Source organism: Malurus melanocephalus, unplaced genomic scaffold (genome assembly GCF_030028575.1).
Source record: "Malurus melanocephalus ecotype Western Australia unplaced genomic scaffold, MMel_1.1 scaffold_5, whole genome shotgun sequence".
NCBI lineage: Eukaryota > Metazoa > Chordata > Aves > Passeriformes > Maluridae > Malurus > Malurus melanocephalus.
Window position 1 is genome coordinate 111,141 of NW_026623237.1, and position 22,224 is coordinate 133,364.

The 22,224-nt window shown below is 36.0% G+C and overlaps 1 protein-coding gene across 1 annotated transcript in view; it reads left to right on the forward strand.

Moving 5' to 3' along the window:
* The window catches only part of TTC27 (tetratricopeptide repeat domain 27), a 108,640-nt gene extending 86,714 nt beyond the window's left edge, over positions 1–21,926 (forward strand). The window contains exons 14-20 of the mRNA XM_057370055.1: positions 3,341–3,439; positions 5,072–5,124; positions 8,890–9,055; positions 15,053–15,250; positions 18,659–18,770; positions 19,359–19,459; positions 21,667–21,926. Of these exons, the coding sequence (XP_057226038.1) occupies positions 3,341–3,439; positions 5,072–5,124; positions 8,890–9,055; positions 15,053–15,250; positions 18,659–18,770; positions 19,359–19,459; positions 21,667–21,789 (852 nt within the window). The 3' untranslated portion in view covers positions 21,790–21,926. The remainder of the gene's footprint in view (positions 1–3,340; positions 3,440–5,071; positions 5,125–8,889; positions 9,056–15,052; positions 15,251–18,658; positions 18,771–19,358; positions 19,460–21,666) is intronic.
* The last annotated feature ends 298 nt before the right edge of the window (positions 21,927–22,224 follow it).

The following is a 22,224-nucleotide window of genomic DNA, read 5'->3' on the forward strand; positions in this document are numbered from 1 at the left end:
GTCAGCAAAATATATATTACTCAGATAGGAATTTTTTTGAAGCCAAGAGGACTTCCAGATGATAAAGGGCTTCAGAAGATGACCTACAGGGCTCAAAACAGAGAAATKTTCTGCTGAAATGCTTTTTTATTTTGTATCCTATCCAAAAGAAGTTTAGAATGAAAGGAAATCCAAGAAAAATAGGCCAGTCCATATAGGAAAGTGAACATTTCCTCCTCTTGTTGCTTAGGAAGCTCTTTTTAAGATTCAGTTGAAATGTTTCAAACAAACAGATTGTGCAGATTGACATAACTGTCTTCTAAATTCTGTCTGTATTCTGTGACTGCAGAAATGAATTGTTTCCTGTTACAGGGTGTCTTGTGGATGAAAAGCAGAGTGGAAATTTATTCTAAATGCAAAGACTTTAACACAAGGAAAATATTAATTAATTTGTTCCCAGAATTGTGAATAATTTRTCAGGTAAACAGAGACTCTCTGTTAAAAAGAAATTCTATTTTTTTTTTTTGTGGTTATTAGAAACCTTTTTGAAGGAAGAGATTTTTTAGACTGCAGCAAGTTGTTTCCCAAAATATAACATGGGTAAAAGCATTCTCTCCCAACCCACCTTTAACCTTATGTACTTTTTAGCAAACTGGTTAAGTGTGGTTGAGATCTCTGAGGTAGGTGTTTACTGTATAAGCCAGTCACTGTATCAGTCKTTGGGGAATCCACACAAAAATGAAAACCTTGCAGTTCAAATATACCTGAAACTCGTGTTTGTTAGCWCTGCTGCCCACAGACTTACTTGTTCCAGTACACCACTGGTGGATGACAGATGCATTTCTCTTATGCTTTCGCTGTGAGCATCGTGCTTGACAATTCCAGAGATCAAAGAGCTCACACAGTTCTCCAGTGGTGAAAGTCTGCACAAGTTCGGAAGTGAGACTGTGCTGCTGTTACTCATTAGAATTATATGACAGGAAGTGATTGTTTTTCTCTCACCCTTTACAGAAGCACTGTTTAACTTGTATCCTGAGCTATAAAGTTGGAACTAACCTTCAATTTCATACTTGATTGCTCCTTTCTCTACCCCYGCTTTTTCTATCCAGAAAGTTACTGACCTAGAAAGAAGATAAAGGGGAGTTAATGAGATAGCCATGTGGGAGTGCTAGAGTTTTGGAAATTTGATGGATAAAAGAGCCTTAAAAATTAGATTGATTAAATATTCATTTACTGTTAATATTGCCCTCTTAAAATTGAGAAACATAGTTTTCATGTGTAGTTTCTTCCTTTATTGATGAGTTTATGAATCATGACAGTGACAGGTTGACAATGTTTTCATGTTTGCCCAGGCCAGAATTGCCATTTCTATCTTCACCTATTTATCCGCAAGCTCCAGGGATGGGCCATCCGTGTACAYCCTCATTCAGAGGGTTTCAGAGACAGGCAAATGAGTCTAATCTGGAGAGAACTTTGACCATGTTTGCTACACTTTGCAGTTAGTCTGTGGAGGTAAAAGCTACTTGCATATGAAGCAACAGGGTTATCCTCATCCCTGTAAAATACCTGAYTGGAAAATGTTTTTAAGGTAATGTTTTTGTGTTTAAATATTCATTATGATTTCTTAAGGAGAACCTGAGTTACCAGAGTTCATTATTTCAGAAATGCAAGAAAATATAAACATTAAACAGACACCTCCATAAGTAATATGTTRTTGTGCAGTGTAGAGTTAATGTAACCTGCTTTTCCATCTTCCTTTTCTCCACCTCYTTCCCTCTCAAAAAATCTTTCCAAGAAAAACTGTTTTTTACCTTGGCATTAGGAGAAATGGCTGACTTTATTGCGGTAAGGTAGTASTACCTGGAATGATTTTGCAGCACCTTATAAAATGTCCTGTTTTGTTTTGACTGCATGCATTTAAAAAGCATAATGCTGTCAGAAAATGTTTTGTTAATGTACTTGGAGTTTAATAATTTTCTGAATTACAGAGCTTTTATAAAAGGTAATACTGGGTAACATTCATCTCTTYGAGAATTAACCATGTGGCAAGTCAAGAATTTGCTGTTGAAGAGYTATGAAGATTTCTTTTGCTGTAGTTTGTGCTGTTGTCTGATACTGCTTAGAGCAGAATAGACTATTTCAGTTGGAAGGGACCTACAATGATCACTGGTCCAATTGCCTGACCAGTTCAGGGCTGACTGAGTTAAAACTCATTGTTAGGGGCATTGTCCACCTGCCCATTAACACATGACAGGCTTGGGGCATCAACCACCTCCAGGAAGACTTTTCCAGTGTCTGACCACCATCTATGTAAATGCTTCCTAATGCCCATTCTAAACCTCCCCTGGTGTAGCTTTGTACCGTTCCCAACAACATCCCTGTGTGGGCCAGCAGTGAGCCCTGGAAGGCAAGAGGGCAATGARTACTGGGATGCATCAAACAGAGCCAGCCAGTTGGTCAAAAGAGATGATTATCCTTCTGTCTGCAGTTCTCACTTTCAGCACTGTGTGCAGTTATGGGCCCCACAATTCAAGACGGRTGTGAAGGTCCTTGAAAGCATCCAAAGGAGGGCTACAAAGCTGGAGAAAGGGCTGACTGGAAGGAACATGCTGAGAGGATCAGCTGAGGACTTAGGSCTTGTCTAGKCTGGAGAAAAGGAAGTTGAGACAGGACCTCATCGCTCTCTACAGTTCTCTGAGAAGGGGGAGTGGAGAAGGGAGTGCTGAGCTCTTCTCTGTAATTGAATATGTGTGGATGAGAGGTATTTGGTTGTAACAACGAAAGACTAAATGCAAGATTACTGAACTGGTAAAGTTCTGTTCTCTRTGCCAAGCATTATTTAAGCACATTGCTATCTCTAAACATTGTGATAGAAACTCAAGAAGATAYTCTGACAAGTAGAAAGAGCTGTGATTTTGAAGTGCTCATGCTGGGTCATTAGAGATGTTTTTTGTAAAATGTGATTATCTTGAAAAACATTTCCTAGTGTTTATCATTTGAGCTAATTGTCATAGTATRAAGTAAATATGGAGTTTTCACAAATTAAAGCAAAATACACAAACCTCTAAACAGCTGTCCCTTTCTCCTGTAAATGAAAATGGATTGTTAAAGAGCACTTCACAAATGGTTGAGTGGTCTTTATGTAGTCAACACCTTTGTTTATCCATATTTATTAAAACTTTGAACCTGAAGTTTTTCTCTAATCAGCATACAAGAAATTATTTTTTTCCAATACAATGCTAATACAGCTGAAGACAGGTGAAAATCAACAAGAGTTGTGTGTTTGTTCATGCAGGAGGCATTATTACTTTTGTTCTGAAATATCCATGTGTATATGTAACCGTTCATTTTTTCTCTCCAGCTAGGTGTATGGTTTTCCTTGGGCTGTGCATACATTGCTTTAGAAGGCTACGAAGGTGCTGCCAAAGCATTTCAGCGCTGTGTGACATTGGAACCAGATGTATGTACTTTTGAACAAAYGATTCAGATGGCTGATCTAAAAGCAGCAAGGATGTTTTCATTATAAACAGGCAAAGCAATAATGAAAAACTTGTTTAAAACTGAGCCCTTTGAATAAACTAAACTTGTGCAYGAAGGATATATTTTTGTCTTGAGGCATCATAAAAATACTTACCCAGTGCTTAACTTTGTCCAAATATGAGTGTGAATGTCAAAATATAAAACAKACAAAAGGGAATGACTAGATTTGAGGAGAACTCGAAAGAGAGATAAAACAAAAATTAAATTAAAATATTTAGTCCTCTAAGTAATGAAATTCTCCTGGGGAAAAAAAAAACCAAACCTTATGTTAATGTATGACAAGTAAATTTGTAACTGTATAGTTCAGGAACACAGGGGGAATGGAACTTAACCATTTTTTCAGGATGCAGGGCGTGTACAGCACTGTCATTTGAATGTGMTTTGAGACAGTGGAGGTGCCAGCTGAATTACCCGAGGAATACACTGACAATACTTTTGTCAGAAGGGCTGTCAGCTTGTTACTTGCTTAGAGTTAATGCCAGCTACTCAATAGAAACTATTGTTATTCATTCTTCTCTCTTGGGGAAAAAAAAGAGAGAACAATGAAAGGTGACAGAGTATTCTTTTTTCTTTATTATGAAATGAAACAACTTCCTYGGTGGAAAAAGTGTACACACAGACAACCCTGTATTTAAGTGGAATTCTTACTTTATATATTGTTTTTTTGTTGTTGTTCAGTACAATAAATTTACTTCCAAGTAGATACTGAAACTGGATTCACTTGTCTCTCTAGGGCTTGTTTTTAGTTGTATTTGTATGACCAAGCCAGCTGACTTCTCAGTGGGTTRAGTGGTGTGTTTTTTATGAGTAAAAGGTGCTGGACTGGCTCTCAGTTGGAGGCAAAACCTGTCTTTATACATCTGCATCTGTAGCAGTGTAGTGACCATTTTCATTAATTAAGTCTCAGAAAGTTTTSCCAGCATGAGTTAAATGCTCCTTAAGCTTGAGGATAGCCTTCAGAGTAAATTTCATTGCAGGGCTCAGTACAGGGCTCAGATTCTGTTCTTCACATCATTTCCAGYTGTCACTTTGCTGAATTCAATGATGGGGTTTCACATTTTCAGCAGTGTCAGGCAGGAATTATCTCTGCACATCTCTGCTGGTTTTACCTGAGGTGCATTAGGGGACATCAGATCATTTTTGTCCAATAGCAGAGAGTGCTGCAGGTTAAGTAGCTGCCAGCTGGTGAGAAGTGAAGAGCTGCTGGGAGCACTGACCTTTCCAGCCATCCCAGCTAGATCCCAGAAGAGGATGCCTGCACACAGCTGAGACTGAAGGAAAGAGCTGACTTAGTGAGTTGTAACCGCAAGGCAGTTAATTGATATTTACATACCTGATTGTTGCTGATGTAGTCAGTAATATTTATTTATATATTTCAATTTTAATATCATAATTTCTATTTCAGTGTAGTATTTTAACTGCCWTGTAAAAGGTATATGTCAATATGTGTGATTAGCAAAATCAATGATGGCWGTAGTTTTGCTTGCATATTTTTATCAAGTAAGTACAATGTCAGTGAATAAATTTTTTGGTACTTCTTATATCATTCCAGAATGCTGAGGCCTGGAACAATTTATCAACTGCTTATATCAGATTAAAACAGAAGTAAGTACTTCAAAAGAATTAGAAGATACTGCTTCCAAAACAAATAACTGATTTCCCTTTTTTTAACATTGAGGTTTTTATTGTTATAAGGTGACCAACCCATGCTTTGTAATTCTTAGTCTTTCAGTTCTGTCTCCCAGGTTGAATCACTATTTTATTTTACAGGAATTAATTTTGTAACCTTTATAAGTAGCAACCTCTCTCTGCACTTCTTCTTGTTAGAAGATTTATGATGTAGTAAGTACAACCAGTGCAAAACATTAATAATAAAGATGAATAATAAAAACTGCTTTGACCATGAAGTTAAGAAAATAGGTCTGTTTCAAGCAAACAATGTATTCAGACCTATGTAATCTCATAATGTATTATCCTCAGTAGATTTAAGGGAAAACCAGACAGTTTGGTTTTTATATACAAAAACATGTGAAAATCTGCACACATGCTAGCTGGGTTGTTCTTTTCCCTCAAAACTAATGATTCATACAAGAAACTTTGACCTAAATGGACTACCACTCATATTTTGTATTTCAACTCAATGTAATAGAAGTATACCTGGAAAAWTTTAATATTTAAGAATTTTTCACATGATAACTTGTAACCAAAAAAATGAAACAAAAGAATAAGATAAATTTTTAGAAACCTTACTCGAAATCTAACAGTTTATATCATTATGTAGTCAGGACGCAAAGTAAAAAAAGAAAGAATACTTAACTTGCATAGAAGTGTACATTTATAGACATAAATAGGAAAAGTGGGAATAATAGCATAAATGGACTGAAGAGATTGATATGTTGATGGGAACAGGAGGAAGGGGAAGATGATGTGTTAGAAAAACTACACTAAAAAGTAATAGAAATTAAGAGCTTGTTTTAACTTTTCAGTAGTTCCTTTCACCTTCAGCATTTCCTTTAGTATTCCCAATTCATGGGGTAGTTGCTTCTTCTTTTCCATACAGTTCAAAATATCAGATGCTCAGTGTACATCAAAATAATTTTCTGTCTGTTAATCTGCTACAAGGCCGAGAAACTACTGAGTGATTTGTTACATTTTGTTGGCTGAATTTTGTTATTGTTAATCTACTCTCGAGATCTAATATGCTAAGTACATACAAAACTTGTAACTATTTGATACKGTAGCATAAGTAATAAATGAGGGCATATTTCTGAGCTTTTTTTTTCCCACAGGAATCATGTGAGATAGGATTCTGTACAGTAAATTTTAAATGACTTTTATGTGCTGATAGCAGAGTCTGGCCTCTACTTGCTCTGGAATAGCAAATTCTTTGGTTATTTGTATATCACTTATAGATCAAGACTGTGTGTGAGCTAGTTTACCTCTGTCTCAAAACAGAGAATGTCTATRGCAGTGCACTTCAGAATAATTGATGTGTGGGAGCACATAAATTCTTATTTTTCAAGCCTGCCAGCAGAAAAAAAAGTTAAAATGGAGTGAGGATTTAAAAAAAGGAAAACAAAAGATATTTAAATTAATAGTTTTCTTTTCCTCCCTCAAAAAAAACCCCAGCTTTACTCCAACCAGGCTTTAAATTCAGGCCCACTCATAGATTGTGCATTTGGCCAAGGCTTGGCAGAGTCTCACACAACAACAAATATAAAATGTGTACATTTTTTTGAAAAGTGTATACAAGCAATTTGCTAACACCCAAAGGACAGGGGTTTTGTTGATTTGGGGGTTGTTTGCTTTTTAAGACTTCGCAAGTTTTGTGTATTCTGAATTTCCTCCAGAAAAATTAATTGTGATGAAAACAGACTCTGTGCTTTGGTTTACCAGAAAAATTACTCTGTGTGCCAGGAGGTCTTTGAAATTTAGGTCTCAGATTTCTCAGAACAAACTGGGACTGGCCTTCTGTCCTTTGTGTGAAAAAAATCCTGGTTTCTAAGACCAGATGATGCATTTGTATTGCCTACTGCTTCCTATTTGGGTATGAATTGGTTTAACTGGATAAGGATACTCCATCATTACGTGWTTGGTTAAATACATAGGGGATTTCTTTTGAGAATCTAGAGGGTTTTATTACATAGCAGAAACGATGATTTGTGGAATACAATTTCTATCTCATACCTTTGCTATCTTGACTACATTTCACATTTCCATCTTATTGCATCTGCCTTCCTGATAACTTACTAATTTTTGGGAAGGTGAGAGGTGATACAGGCTGACCCTGCAGATGTTGCGGAGCAGTTGCAGAAACAGTACATGAGTTAGGCAGAGCATCTTTCCAGCCTGTCAGAGAGCTGTGGCAGATCCCAGCTTCCATTGTTGCCAAAGCCACAGAAGGAGCAGGACTGTGTTCTTTTCTGATTTAATCTATCAAAATCAAAGTCTGAAATGTGTCAGTGAGACTGATAACAGTGGAGGAAACTCAACTGTTACATTTGTTCATYAGCATCACACCTCTTAGTGTATCAGAAGAGAGGAAAGGGTGGTGGACATGGGAAGATCCAGCATGTGGACTGTTCTGCTGTAGCTCTGCCAATTGACCTGTTCTCCTTAATTTTGCTCTGTCAGTCSACTCTCTTTGTGTGTATTTGATACCTCTTGTAATATCGTGGGCTCAGATTGGCAGTTATTTCCAATTTCCATTTTCCCTGACCAAGCTATTTCAAACTTTTAATGGYATGATCAGCTACTTAGATTTAAGTACTGTGATTACCTTTTCCTGGCTGGGATACACTCTTGGACCCTCTTTTTGAATCTCAACCAACAATTTCTTTGGGCTGTCTTTCTGTAGAGAAAGCACTTTTAACAACCTGCTCAAGCAATATAGAGCAAGTGAACTGCAAATTTTGATAACAGGCCATCTTTGTGTGATATTTATTAAGAAGAGATATAGTCCTGCCTTCCCAAAGAAGATATTTTTTTGGCAGTATGTTTAAGGCTTGAAACAGTAATCACACAAAACTTGCCAACACATAGTTAGATGGCATTTTCTTAACCAGAGATGCCACTACTGCTCTCCTTCAGTAAGGGAGTGGTCAGGAGTTGCCTGCAGTGGATGCATATGAAAAAATAAAGATGCTTTGTGACTAGTTGAGGACTTTATAGCAATCATGCTGTCCACCTTTATTCCTTCTCTTGCCACTATGAGATGGGTCCTTGGGCAGCACTGTTGGAGAAGGACCCTAGTAGTGTTTGGGGCCATTTACACATTTGTACTGAGCAGCACAGCATCAGGGAACAGAGAGTGTAAATAACCTTTCCAACGAGCCTAAAGGAAAACTGGTTGAAAATTATGGGCTTCTGTGCAATGAATATGCATGTTTGCCATATGCAAATGTTTTAAATAAATCACAAAAAGTTGTCGAATAATCTTCCTCTTTGATGAAATAAGTCAATACCATTCTGCATCTGTCATGAACTCAGTGATTTTTAAATTTTTAATGTGTATTACTGCTGCAGTTTGAGTAACATTGTTCTCTCATGGTTTCAGTTAAAAATTTGGAAAGGAAAATATTGACAAAGCACAATTATGATAAATTTTTGTAAAAAAAAATAATTACGAGAGCGAAGAGAAGTTACCTGGTTCAAACAAGAGTGTGCTGTTGTGAATGAACTAATGGAAAATAGTTTGCAAGAGTAATTAAGGGATTATCAATATTGAAAATTACAAATAAAGGCTTTTAAATTGCACTGTGTTCTAAGTGTGATTTTTTAAATAAGCAATTTTTTAGTTTATACTATGCCAACTATTTCAGTATAGGAATCTTCTGTAATATTTTCTATTACTTTTCTGTTATTGWTTAGGATCAAAGCATTTCGAACCCTTCAAGAAGCTCTCAAGTGCAACTATGAGCACTGGCAAATATGGGAGAATTATCTTCTCACCAGTACAGATATTGGAGAGTTTTCGGAAGCAATTAAAGCTTATCACAGGCTCATGGACTTGAGAGAGAAGTACAAGGATACACAGGTGGGAAGTTTTCATATACAGTCACTTTATATGTTCACTATTTTGTTTCTGAGACAGAGAGAATTGCTTGCTGCTGATAGTGGTTTCAGTAATGATAGTGCACATGCCAATGAAATTATGTAGRCGAGTGATTTAAGTTTTGGAGATTTGGACTTTAAATATTTAAAATGGAACTGGACAAAACTGAAAACSTTTGCATTCGGATTACATCACATTTTGTGAAAGGACACCATGAGCTTTGCAGTTTTAAGACCTAATTTTATATAAAATGCAATGCGCAACCCTGTCTTTCCATATTATTTCTGCATATCTCGATATCAGAAATAATACKAATTATTTAAAGAAAGGGAGGCTTTTCCCATGTGTTGGAAAATTCCACAAATGAACCTTTGAAAGTAAATTGAATGTATTACAGACCTAATACTAATTCTTAATAACCAGAATAAAGAAAAGCTAAAGAGGTATTTTGCTCATCTTTTACTGTAGTTGAGTCACGTACAGTTAAATTTTCTGTTTGTAAATGTATACTGTGGATAAGCTCCAGAGAACCTACCTTAACAGCTTCAGCTGGCATGCTACCTTGCATGAAACCAGGTCCTGAAAGCAGGGTTCAGTATGTTGAGTGAAAAATGCAAGGTGAATCTAAAAGGCACRCAAAGAATCTCTCAAGGAGAGTAGTAAAACACCTCCAAGAGCCTTTGCAAAATTAATGGATCTGGTTGAAGAGCTTATGAGCTCTTRGGGAGCTTGTATAGTACAAGGTAAGAGGAACCAGCTGCTGCTGATCATGGATCCCAGGAGTATGTTTTGTTTCTTGTCTGATAAAAAGAGAAAAAGTAGCTTTCCTGGGTCTTGGGAATTTAATTCCAGTGAGGAGGAGACAGAGCAGATAAAATTAATTATGATTGTGGAAACATCTCATCTGTTCATGGGGGAAAGGGAGGTTAAATACTTTTTTCAGATGACTCTTTAATAACAAATTTTGTGTGAGTGCAATACTTACTACTWGTAAAGCCAATCATACACAGGATAGTATTCTGTATTAATGAAATCTTTTATGTTTGTTACAGCTAAACATTAGAAGGTCTGATACTCTTGGCACTAAAAAGTGTCTGCAAAAAATTGCGTTAAATATGGTAAAGATAACGATGTTTAGCAGCTAGAGTGTTCTAGTACTTGTGGGGCCTGTCATGGAGCATCTTGTAGATGGTTGGCTTCTTTCAATGAATTTGTTTCTCTACTAATGGCATTAGTAGAAGTAGCATTTTTAGGGGTGATCTACTGTATTATTTTAAACAGACTAACAGCTAACTGGGAGTAGAAATTTCTACATGTATTTGCCCATTTTAGATATTTTGAGATGATACCAACTCTYATTACTATTACTAGCTACATTTTATGTAGTACATTTTATTAAAGTATTTGGGGATATTTCTTGTATTAAATTTCTGYTTTGGTTGCATAACTATTTTCTTGTTGTTCTCATACAACTTTTATAACTTTTCCAGAAGTATTTCTTTCCTAAATTTTGTTTGCATCTTAATTTTAACACACGTGAAGTGTTTTATGGATTTCATTGTAACTTCTAATGCAGTTGCCTCAATTAGAAGGATTTTATGAGTTTGCCAAGAAAAACCTCAGAGTCTGATTAAGAATTTCAGGCTTTAAACAATTATCTTGCAAGGAAGAGAGGAGTATTTCCATAGCAAAACGAAAAAGCAGATAAAAATAAAAGCTTCTACTGAGATTGATTACCAAGTTCACCATTAATTGGTGAGCCTCACGTTTTTTTCAGCTGGACTGTTTTAAATAGGCCAGTTTATAACCATCTTTTGCAATTGTGTTTTAACAATGTGAAACCATGAACATGAGCAAATACACCACTGTTTCCATTCAACATAGTATGATCTTCTTTCAGGTTATATTTAGTATTTGTAGTCATCATAGATTTTAATTGATAGATTACTAAGCTACATGACATGGTGGTGAGAAACAAGGTAGGAATTTAAAARAAAATAAGGGTGTACAGGACTGGAAGAACCAAATTGAGTCATTAATTCCAATTCCTTGTGAAAACAAACTGCTTTTAGTGTAATAATTGTTGTAGAATGCCCTTTATGAGACTGAATATATCAATTACAAGTATGCAATTGAATATACAATTTCARATATTTCAAATACACAAATGCCCTTGATTTCTGTAGTTACATCAGACTTTTTTATTTTATTTCAGAATAGTATGAAGTCATATTTTTTAATCACTGATTTCTTAGAGTAAAGCATTCAGACTCTTATCTGTGATTTTTGTAAGGCCATTGTTGTCTTTTGTGCCAATTTTCTGAGTATAGAGCACAGATTTGGGAAATTTTGCTTCTGTGCTGTCAAGTTATTTAATGTYGCCCTGAGGCAAACATTCTGAGATCAAGGTATGATGAAGCTTGAAGATTTGTGTGTACAGTTTCTGCAGATGGAATTGAACAAAGAAGAGCTAAAGAGCTCTTTGTTAGTGAAGAACATTGCAGWAAAGGATTACAACAAAGGACAGTTTCAAAAGTCTCAGTTTGCTCGCACTGTGTGTAAATGTTTAAAGCACAATTTCTCACCTCACCTCTTTACTGGTTCTTAAAATTATTCACATTTCCATATATCTTTTAACGTTCATGAAACTGAGAAATACACCTGGAAAGCCTTTGATATACATGTTATGTAATAAAATATAAACACTCACTGAATTACACATAGTTTCCACTAGTAAATCAGTCACTAAAAAGTACCCAAGGAGAAAGCCTTGCCTCTTATAATCAGTATGGTCTCTGAATTATTGGTGTGAGCTAGTAAATATACCTGGCATGTTTTTGCAATGGCTGATTAAACTGCTTTCCATCACATGAGTGCTTGTGGAGGCAGTCAACCTTTCTTACTTGCAACGTTGCAGTCTTGTGAATGACCAAGTTTTGATGTTGGAAAAGCTGTTTAAGTACACTGTTTCAGAAACCATATCTTCATTATGTGGTGTCAAAATTTATAAATAGAGAAGTGTGGACAAAGGGTTCCACTTTGCAATCCTGTACAATTGAGGTGCTAGTAATTTTTTTCTGGTACCTTTTCCATCAWGTAACATCCTCATTTCAGCAGTTTGTGTTGCTAAATAATTTCTAGCAAAAGGCCACAAGAGCATGTTCCAAGGGGATTTTGAAAAGGGAGGGTAGGAATTCATCATTTCTGGAGCTCTACTTCATTTAAGTAGSTCACTAATGACAGTTGTCTTTATTATAAAATCCTTAATTTGGAAGGGGAATAGGGAGATCACAGACTGCAGATTTGTTGTTTTGGRTCTGGTATCTGAGGGTTCTCTTCTTTCTTGAGCACTGTCAAKTTTGGTTAGTATTAGTGAAGCATCTAAAAATGGTTTGACAAGAGGATTTTTTTATTAAAGGAATTTGGAGAACAGTTGTGAAGTGAAAGTAACTCATGAAAATCMCAGCATTTATAAATCACTTGGTTTATTTCTAAGGTTTTGTCTCWCTGTGTTTTGTCTCTTTAGTTCAGTTTGTAGTAAGTGCATTATTTGCAAAAGGAAAGGAGGAGGAGGAATGCAGACGGTGTGATGTCATACAAAACATGGACTCTGGTCATATGGAGCCCAGTTCATTAAAAGAGGCATGAAAAAAACCAACCAAACAAACAAAAAGTCCTCTGCTGTTTGTTTGGGATCATGGGCCATTGCTTTAGTAATTTAGTATGCGTGGCAGTTTAAAATCTCTCAAAGATGCAGTTTTAACACTTGGGCTAAAATGCAAAGCTCTGCTATACTGCTAATACTTTTTGATGATTAGTACAATTCACTTGCWGTTTGAAATAACTTTATTTAGCAAGTGTGCACAACCAAGTAGCGTTAATGTTTAATGGACCCTTTAATCCGGGTCTTGACCGTAGTTTCATTTTAACTGCTGTAGTGCCAAAGCTTACGTGATGGATTACAAAAAATAGAAATTAATAATTGTGATTCTATGGGAATAGGGATAATTTTATAGTTGTTACATCCTACTGACTGAGGAAACTCTTTTGCTTCATCTACAAACAAAATATCACTGGCTTTAAAACTTTTGATTATTATAAATGATATTCACATGAAGTAACATTTTGGACTTAGAGTAACAGTTTTGTTAAACTGAGAAATTGATTGAGAAGTCATACATTTATGTATGAATCCTCAGGACCACTTTTAGTTCCTTGTCAAAAGAGAACATAGTTTAGTGTTTCTTCTTGCTTTTTTCATTACAGTGCTRTAGTAATGGAAACATCAACAGTCGTTAGTGTTTTTCTAGCAAATCATTACAGAAGATCTGATTAATGATGGGATTTGKTGCCTTATATTCCAAATCATGAATATAATATGCATTTCAGAACTTTTAGACAAATAATAGTTGAGCATATTTTCTGTTAAGTGACTCTTAAGACATCTTGAAAAGCAAAGAAGGAATTGCCAGTTTGTCCTATCATTTTATAAGGAATATAAGCTACTGATATRGTTTTGGGGGGGACAAGTGGGGATATGTTTAACTCATGTTCAGGTGTTACTGTGATATCATTAATTCTGAAAAGATACCAAGTAGATGTATATTTATTTTCAATTCTTCTGTTACTTAYATTTATTTAATTATCAGCCATTTTGATTGACTTGGGTTGTTCTGCCAAAAAAGAAATCTAAATTTGATAAAACTGATTATTTTTTGTGATGCATTTTGAGTTGTTCCATAGAAGAAAAGTTATTTTAGGAAAGTGACATATCACAAATGCTAAACTGGGTGTGTTTTTTTCTAAGTGTAATATACTTTGATATTGTCATAATTTTTGCATTACTTTTTGCCAGTGAACTTCATCTTGCTTTGTGAGGATGCATCCCATTCTACTTTTACTAGAGCAGTGGCATGTTTGTAGGGTTTGCAGCTCTTCACAGGTCATCTTTGAAGTTAGTTGTATTACTATCTTGATATTAATATTGCTATGAGTGTTATTTCATTGTAAGCGTTAGTATCACATGGACAAAAATGTTGAAGTGTTAAAGCTGCCAGATGACAGACTTACAAGTTAGGAAGTACCAGCATGGAGGTGTTTGTGTAACTCTTCCTGGCCTATCTTAAATGCAAGCCTTATGAAACTTCCATTTTGCTTGCATTAATATTTCTTCCCCAGTCTCTGTGTGTCATGCACTGCACAGAACAGATATTACTCACTAGATAAGCCACAGTTTTTCTGGGGTTTATTTTTTTCTAATTCATCGTATGATCTACTGTCTTGATTTACATTGGCTGTTTCTCATTTTGCTGWGGAGAAACCAAGGTTTTCTAGTTTTCAGTATCCAGTTTGGGACAAGAAAACTGGTAGGATGTAGCATTTCTTACATGCAAAACTAAACTCCTACCGGCAGCTGCACATGCTCAGCATTTCTGCAAGTCAGATCCCACATTCTCAAGTCAGTGATTCAAAAAGYATGGCCACTAATGAGTACTTGTAGAAGGGTTTGATGATACTGATTTGACTAGTAAATCACCAGAAGTGCATTAAAAACAGAAATTCCCAAGGTGGTATTCCATTACCTTCCAGTTCCATCTTCCACTGTACATCTTTCCCTTTGTAATGGTTCTTAAATAGAGGTCCTGTAAATAACAGTGTCTTCCATTACATGAATTAATTTGCCTCAGCCTGTTTACTGATCTTTTKAAAATTTTATTATGAGGTGAAAATATCTGTGAGATACTGTACAATTTCCTTTACCCAAATTTCTGTCTTAGATTTTTGGCCTCTTCGCCTTCGCCGACATAGAATCTTACAGATGAAGTTTAAATCAGTTAAATTACTCCATGTATTTCTTAGTAAATTCTGTACTTGTCATATGGTACAATCMCTAATAGAGACCAAATATTACAGATAATATTATAAATACTGATGTTGATTTGAGTTGAAATAAAAWCTCTCTCCTGCTGCTTTTTTAAGGTGCTGGCTATTCTGGTCAGAGCRGTAGTGGATGGTCTGGCTGATCGTGCTGGAGCAGTGTCAACTGGATTGAAGGGAAAACTGCAAGAGCTCTTGGGCAGAGTCACTTCACGAGTGACAAATGATGGRGCAATCTGGAGACTTTATGCCCAACTTTATGGAAATGGAGAGAATGATAATGCTGAAGATATTGAAAAGGTATGAACTATAGTGCTATAGTAGAACACAGTGCTCTTGTTACGGACTTCTTTTGCTTTAGGTTTTTTATAAGCTCATTGTCTTTGCTTCGTGTTCCTACAGCACACATTTTTGTTACAACAGGAGCAAGATGTTTTATGTCAGTTTCCTTCAACTTGAAAAAAAACCCCTATTTTTTTTTACGAGTGTTTCATTTTAAAACATCCCATCTCAACTTATGTGTATTGTCCTGAATTTGTATTCTGGAACTTTTCCTGGCAACAATCTTATGTCTATAATCAAATGGTGGTGTGGGTTTTGGCTTTGTTTTTAATTGAAAGCTTTGATTCTGAAGGTGGGATATTGCAGCTGCTGAAAAAGGATGGATCTTAAAGGCATGATCCAGTAGCAGYATAAACCATCTGCATTCTTTGCAATCACTAAGACAAAGCACACTTAAAATAATCTATACCACAGTTAGAGTACCCAGAGTAGAAATATTTTGTCCTTAATTAGCTTAAAATGGAATTAAATAATGCTGTTTAATTCTTAGTCTGTTGAACCATTGATTTCTCTTTACCTGTCAATGGTTTTGCTTGTTAACTTCATTTCTTGTCCTTATCACCTCCCAAGGAATTAAGTTGATTGCATTTCCAGAATAACCACTCTGTACTGCGAGAAGTGTTTGCTTTGTTGTATGCTGGAGTGTACTTTGCATTTGATACTGAATTTCAGAAAGTTCAAATAGCCTTGCARAGTTCAAAAGTAGTTAGGGGCTATCAGATCTTCACTCAAGTTGAGAATACACAAGGTCAGCATTCAGTATGTGTTCACTAATGGATGTATTGGCTTTGACCTGGGCAAAAAATACCTGTTTGGAGGATGTCAAGCAAAGAAGATGGTTAGGCCTCCAAATTGTATTCCTGTGTCCTTAAATTTTTATAATCATTTGTGCCTTGCTCATTGTCTCTTTGTGCTCTGCCCTGTGAAAAGCCTTGTTTAGTCATTGCTAATGTCCATTATACCTCCCACCCCTCCCTTTTGTCTTCCCTATTTTTCTTTACAGCTGAACAGTAAAAGGGATTTGGCCTATTTAGAATACAGAAATACAGATACTGCAATATCCTGTAATATATCCTCAAATTCTTACTCAGACATGCAAAGTAGCAGAGGCCCTGTCTATACTATAAATGTAATCATTTCAGAATCTGGTTGCATCACAGTATTTTTTATTAACCCAGTTAAAAACATGGTTTCAATTTGTAGAGTAGCCAGTACTTTAACTGTGTTCCCTAATCAGACTGCTTATGGAACACACTTCCAGCCTAGCTTACCCTGCAGGATGGAATGATGTTTATAAATACTTAAGATATGCTTACATGTGTATCCAAATATCCTGATATGACAGTAGCATAGATGGAGGTCAAAAAAGAGCAAAACTGCCTACAGCCACAGAATATATTAATTTACAGTGTAAAAATTAATTTGTAATACACCAAATAATTACTGATTTCTGATACCATATTATGAAGTAAAAATTATGAAACCMGTATTTGTTTTACAGCCACAAGCACCATCATGGGTCATTCAGATATTCAGTGAATATAACTGTATTTATAGAAAAATTCTAGATGTATAGTTGCAGTTTTCCACCCACATTTATTAGGCAAAAGGTCAGTGAATTCTAAAAGGGCGTTTTTTACCATATTGTGCATCAAAGGGCGAAGAGATGGGAACAGACCTTTAAAAGTGTCATGTACCTCCTTACAAATGTTCGGTTTGCCCTTTACTCCCTACCCTTCCATTCTGCACCTTACTTAGTGCAGGTTTAATTGCATTTAATGAATTTGTTCCTAACATTGCATTTGAAAGAACAATCTTGTATGCCTGGCTGTTGTTAAAGGGTGACTTGGTTGCTGGAGCTTTTTTTACTTTTCTGTTCTGCTGATACATCTGAGGCCACATGAGCCATTAGAATATACGGTTATAGTTCACAACAGGGAACTATAAAATTCTATAAATTGAATCTAAGTCAGACAAGGTTTGCAAGTTAGGAGTGTAAAACTACTGAAGTGTTGGGTTTGTGGTTCTGTTTGGGGTTTTTTTTTTCTTTAGCTTAGCATGTATTTACTCTCACACTTCAATGTATCTGAGCTGCCCCCTCATTCAGTATTTCTTTCTTCCCTACACTGAATGCAGTCCAGTCCACACCTCTCCCACTGAGGAATCRTTCCAGCTTTCAAGTTTCCTGCTGATCCATCCCAGACTATGAATCCCTTCTGTTCCTTGAACTTTCCCCAGCTCATAACTGTTTCCTTTCAGGATAAATCTAGGTTCCAGAAGTGCAAACAAACAGCCCACAAGACTTCGAATTCTTTCCTCTCCTTGACATCTGTCAGCAAAACCCCCCTGATTTGCTGCTCTGACTCAGACACTTGCAGACTGAAATCAGACTGCTGTAAAAACTGTTGTTCCTTCTCCTGGAAATTCTTGCTACTGCTTGCCAGAACTACTACCAATCATAACCTAGGTTATTAAGCAAAAAAAAATTAATTCACTCTGGTTTGACTTAACATTTCTTTACTGCCATTTGCAGCAGCATGAGCTGTTCAATCACCAGTGCCRCAGTGATTGGAACTCTGGTGGGAGAGAGAGGGTGGAAGCTTCTGGGGTGCCAATCCCCAAATTCAGAAGTCTTTACTGTGCTCATGTATATGTACCACACTGAAATTTTTTAATCCTTTTATATTAAACTCTTTAAAAGGATAGCTGGAGTGTTGTCATTGAACCGAACCATGTAGCTTCTGGCATGTATTTGTTTCATGTTTTTGATGCTGTAGAAAGAAAACAAAATTCAAAAGCAAAAATTAATTTCTTCAGCTATAMTTTTTCCTTTTTTCTCTTAATGGGACCCTTCTTCCATATTGTTTACAATTTTTTTCCTGGAAACATCGAGAGCCAGAGCAGTATGGCAATTAATAACTACATCTGTAAAATGCATATTCYCCAAGATTACATCTACAGGAAGAAAGTTTTGATGTATTCAGTTATATTTTTTTAGATATGAATTTGGCATTCAAAGTGTGAATGCAACTATTTTTTTCTTTTTCATGTGCATTTAATTATGATGACTTGGCAAACATGAGGCACATCCATCAGTCTAGACAGGCTTTTAGAAGATAAAAATTAGACACATGTTACTTTATATGCTTCTCATACTTGAGCTGCAATATTGGTGAAGAACATCTGTKTAACAGCTGTTGTTACAGCTGGCTGCAGAGAGGGACACTACTTAACTCACAGGAAATCAAGTATACTAACAATAGATTCATTTTCTGGATTGACCACTAATTTCATAGATACTTACAACTAAGTTAGTCTCCTTGTTGATTTTTTGACATACTGATAATTCTTTTTCCCTCCTTGCAGTCACTGCAGTATCTTACTAAGGCACATAAATGTGACATTCAATCAAGTGATTGGGAGAAAGATGTTTCTTCTTTTAAGGAAGTMATGAAAGGAGCCATAGAGATTGCACATGGTATGTTCTGCCTGAAAAGAACTTCTATTTTTCATGAAGAGTGTAACAAGTATTTATTAAGCTTAGTGGCAAACCAATATTCTACTTTACCTGTTGTATTTATTCCTGCTACTAGGAGATCTGTAACAGAGTATCATCCTGATACCACATATAAAAATATACGTGGAATGAGGCATAAATTGTGCAGGGTGAGTCAGTAAACATATGACTGGTAAACATGGAATCAATTAATTTAATGATCTAGCAGCTTCATAATGCAAGTGAAAATGCATCTGCATCTGAGTTCATCTCAGTCCTCAGATCATCACATAAATTGTTTGACTGAGTGAGCCAGTCAGGAAATGAATGAAACTTAGTAAGATTATTCCCTGTTCTGTGATATTTACGTTTAAGATACCTGTTGAGTGTAAAATTAACTTCTCAAAATTACTTGGCTTTTTTTTTTCTTTGTGCTTCTTTAGGGGCATATTGCATTTAAAATTGTCTGTGGAGGGTATCAAGATCTTTAATTAAATGTTTTTTTTCAAAGATTATTGCTAGGGTGGTAACGCTTTTCTGTTTTGGGGTCCTTCTGTGTTTGGATTCTAGTGGCTATCAAATGCAGCAAGAACAAATCTAATCGTCAGGAAGCTTTACAGATACTYTCTTCAGCTCGGCTCAACTTACGTGGCTTGTCATCCAAGGCAAAGGTAGGAATGTTTGAAAGGTAGGAATTTTTGTTTGAATGCTAGGAACCTTTGTGTTGCTAGAATCTCTTTGTTTTGAATCAATTATAGATCATATAATACATGCCTGTCTCAGTGCCTCATCAGGTGGATATTCATCTCTATACTGTTAAGTAAACTTYTCAAGTTTTMAGTAAACTTTTATTTCCCTTCTTCMTGCTTCCTTGATGGCAATACTARTCTAAGAGGCAGCACTGACATTTTAGAGTAAGGTAGAATTTTGCTTACAATGTTGGGCAAGCAGATTTGAATATTTGAAAGCAATCAGTCATTTCAACATTGTTTTTAATGTGAGTAGTCATGGGAGAAGCTGGGCAGTCTCAGAAAGAATGGGATCTAAACCTGCAGAAAGGACCAAAATGTATCAGAATTGCTTTGCATCACTTGGAGTGCTTTTAAAAGAGTTATTTATTAGAAGAYAGCACTAATTTTTAATCTGGTTTTTGTGGATACCCTACCAATTCAGATATTAATTACTTGAAAAATTGAAAAATGTCATCATATTGAACCATGCATTTTCTCTTAAAATGCACATCATGTCTTAAAGAGGGATTCTTCCTGYCTGTGAAAGGGAGTTAGCAACTGTGAATCTCAGAGCTTAAGTTTTATAATRTGTCCTTGTGTTACAAGGTATTGATTCATCATCAGTGTGCTAAACCTGGCTCAGTGTCTCYTAAGTCCTTGAATTTTAAGGGTAAAAGCCTAGATAGGTTGCATAAGCAGATACAAGCTGGATCTGTAACTCTGCTTTTTACGGGCGTAGGTAAGACTTTGGAATGTGTTGAAAAAGAGATAACATATGTTTTGTTGTTACTCACAAAATATTTTTTTTTAAAAAAAAAGAGGTGCATTGACAGAGTATTGCTGTAGAGAAAGCACTAAGTGATAAATTATATGAGTATAGGTAGTTTATATTATTAAAGATCATGCAATATCTGAAAGATTAAGAATGTATGAGGCTAGTAAATTATATATTAATTTTCAAAGGCACTAATTAAATGAATCTCTCTATTATGTGRCAGATCATGGTTTTATGGTATTTTGAGAAAACTGTCATATTAGAAATGAAGCATTTTATGTGACTTCACTGGTTTTGCATCCTTTCCAAGATACCATCTTGTTTTTAATTTGAAGTCATATTGAMTTTTCAAAGTGTGTTGTAGTTTGAAAACTCAGTCATCTTCTGTCAGATCCTATCCACAATCAGTTTAGCACTGTTTATGCCTGTCCAAGCTTGACTGAATTTCATTTTGCTGCCCTGTGGGATTTTTTTTCATTTTTCATTTTTATTTCAACTGAGAAAAGCACTTAAAAATGGGCTAAGAGCAGACTCACCAGTTAAGATTTCTAAATGTTGGCTCTATGTTTGTGTTGAATGAAGTGGAATTCACTTTCCCTTTATATAATGAAGGGAAAACAAATGCTTGGGTGTCTCCTCTTCCCCATATTTCTGTGTAGTGGTACCTCACACAGCCTCAGTATTAAAAAGATGAAGATTATGATTGCTCACGAGTTAGCTGCTTTTTTATGTTTCTGTTAATGTCTTAAGGTCTTTAAGAACGATTTATCTTTATTACTCTGTAGTGTTTTGTTTTCTCTGGTATAACTTAATTACACACAGGTGAATGCCTCCACCCATGCATGTCTTGACATCAAATGTTCAAAAACATTTATTTGAGGTTTTGGAGAAAATGAAGCAACAGAATATGACAGTGGGGAAAATTGTTATTAAAATTCATGACTAATTTATCAGCAGGTGGGCTTATAAACTGCAGTGACAGAATGTGATATGCWCTTCTAATTTGAGTATCATGAAAACGTCCTTTACTTTCAATGGAATCAGGAGTCAGCATAGGCAGTCAGGTCAGAGCAGAAAACCCCACGTCCACTGGAGGATTTGACCCTTTTGGCACAATATCAGGTGTGTGGCACAGATTGCAGGTTTATGTTCAGGGTATGTGTGTGTGTGTGTGCATGGTTTCTGTTTATTAGCCACAAAATGGCCTTTTCTTAGAGAGTGATGCCCTCATTGTTTACRAAAGTATGAAAAGCAGAATAGAGATGATGAGCATCCTGTATTTTAYCTCCACACTGAAACTGAGAAACTCTGTATGTTTTTTTAAAGGTTTTTATCTGTAAAATACTTACAAGTATTTCTCTTTGTCGTGCAGCAACTTTTCATAGATGTAACAAGTAATGAGGTTCACAGTGAAATAGCTGACGAGGTGACAGCTATGGACAACATGATTGCTGAACTGCAGGAGCTGAGCAACCAGCTGAGAGACCAGTGCTGACACACGGAACAGATTTTGGGACAGGACGACAATAATGACATGTTTCTTTTGCCACCCCTTTTGCTGATTAAATGGTAACAATTCTCAGGCAACTAYACTCTCAATAAACATTTTTCTGTATAGTCTCTTCTTGTGGTCAGCTTTTTTCAGAGTTCTGCCTGCCTTTTAAGATTCTTTTTTACCTGGTTATGCTGTCTTACAAAGTTGCATGTTTTGGTTCTTCAGACCCAGATTTTCTGGAAGAGAGCTGCTGATATTTGTAGGATGATTATCAAGGATTGGTTCTGCCTGCTTKAATTCACCTTGATTCTGGGACACCCAGGATGCCCCACCCAGGTGGGGGGCCAGGTCAGGTGCTGGTCCGGAGGGCATGGAGAAGCAGCAGCAGATGTGGAGTTGAGCCCAGCCTATTTCTGATTTTATTTCAGTGTTAAT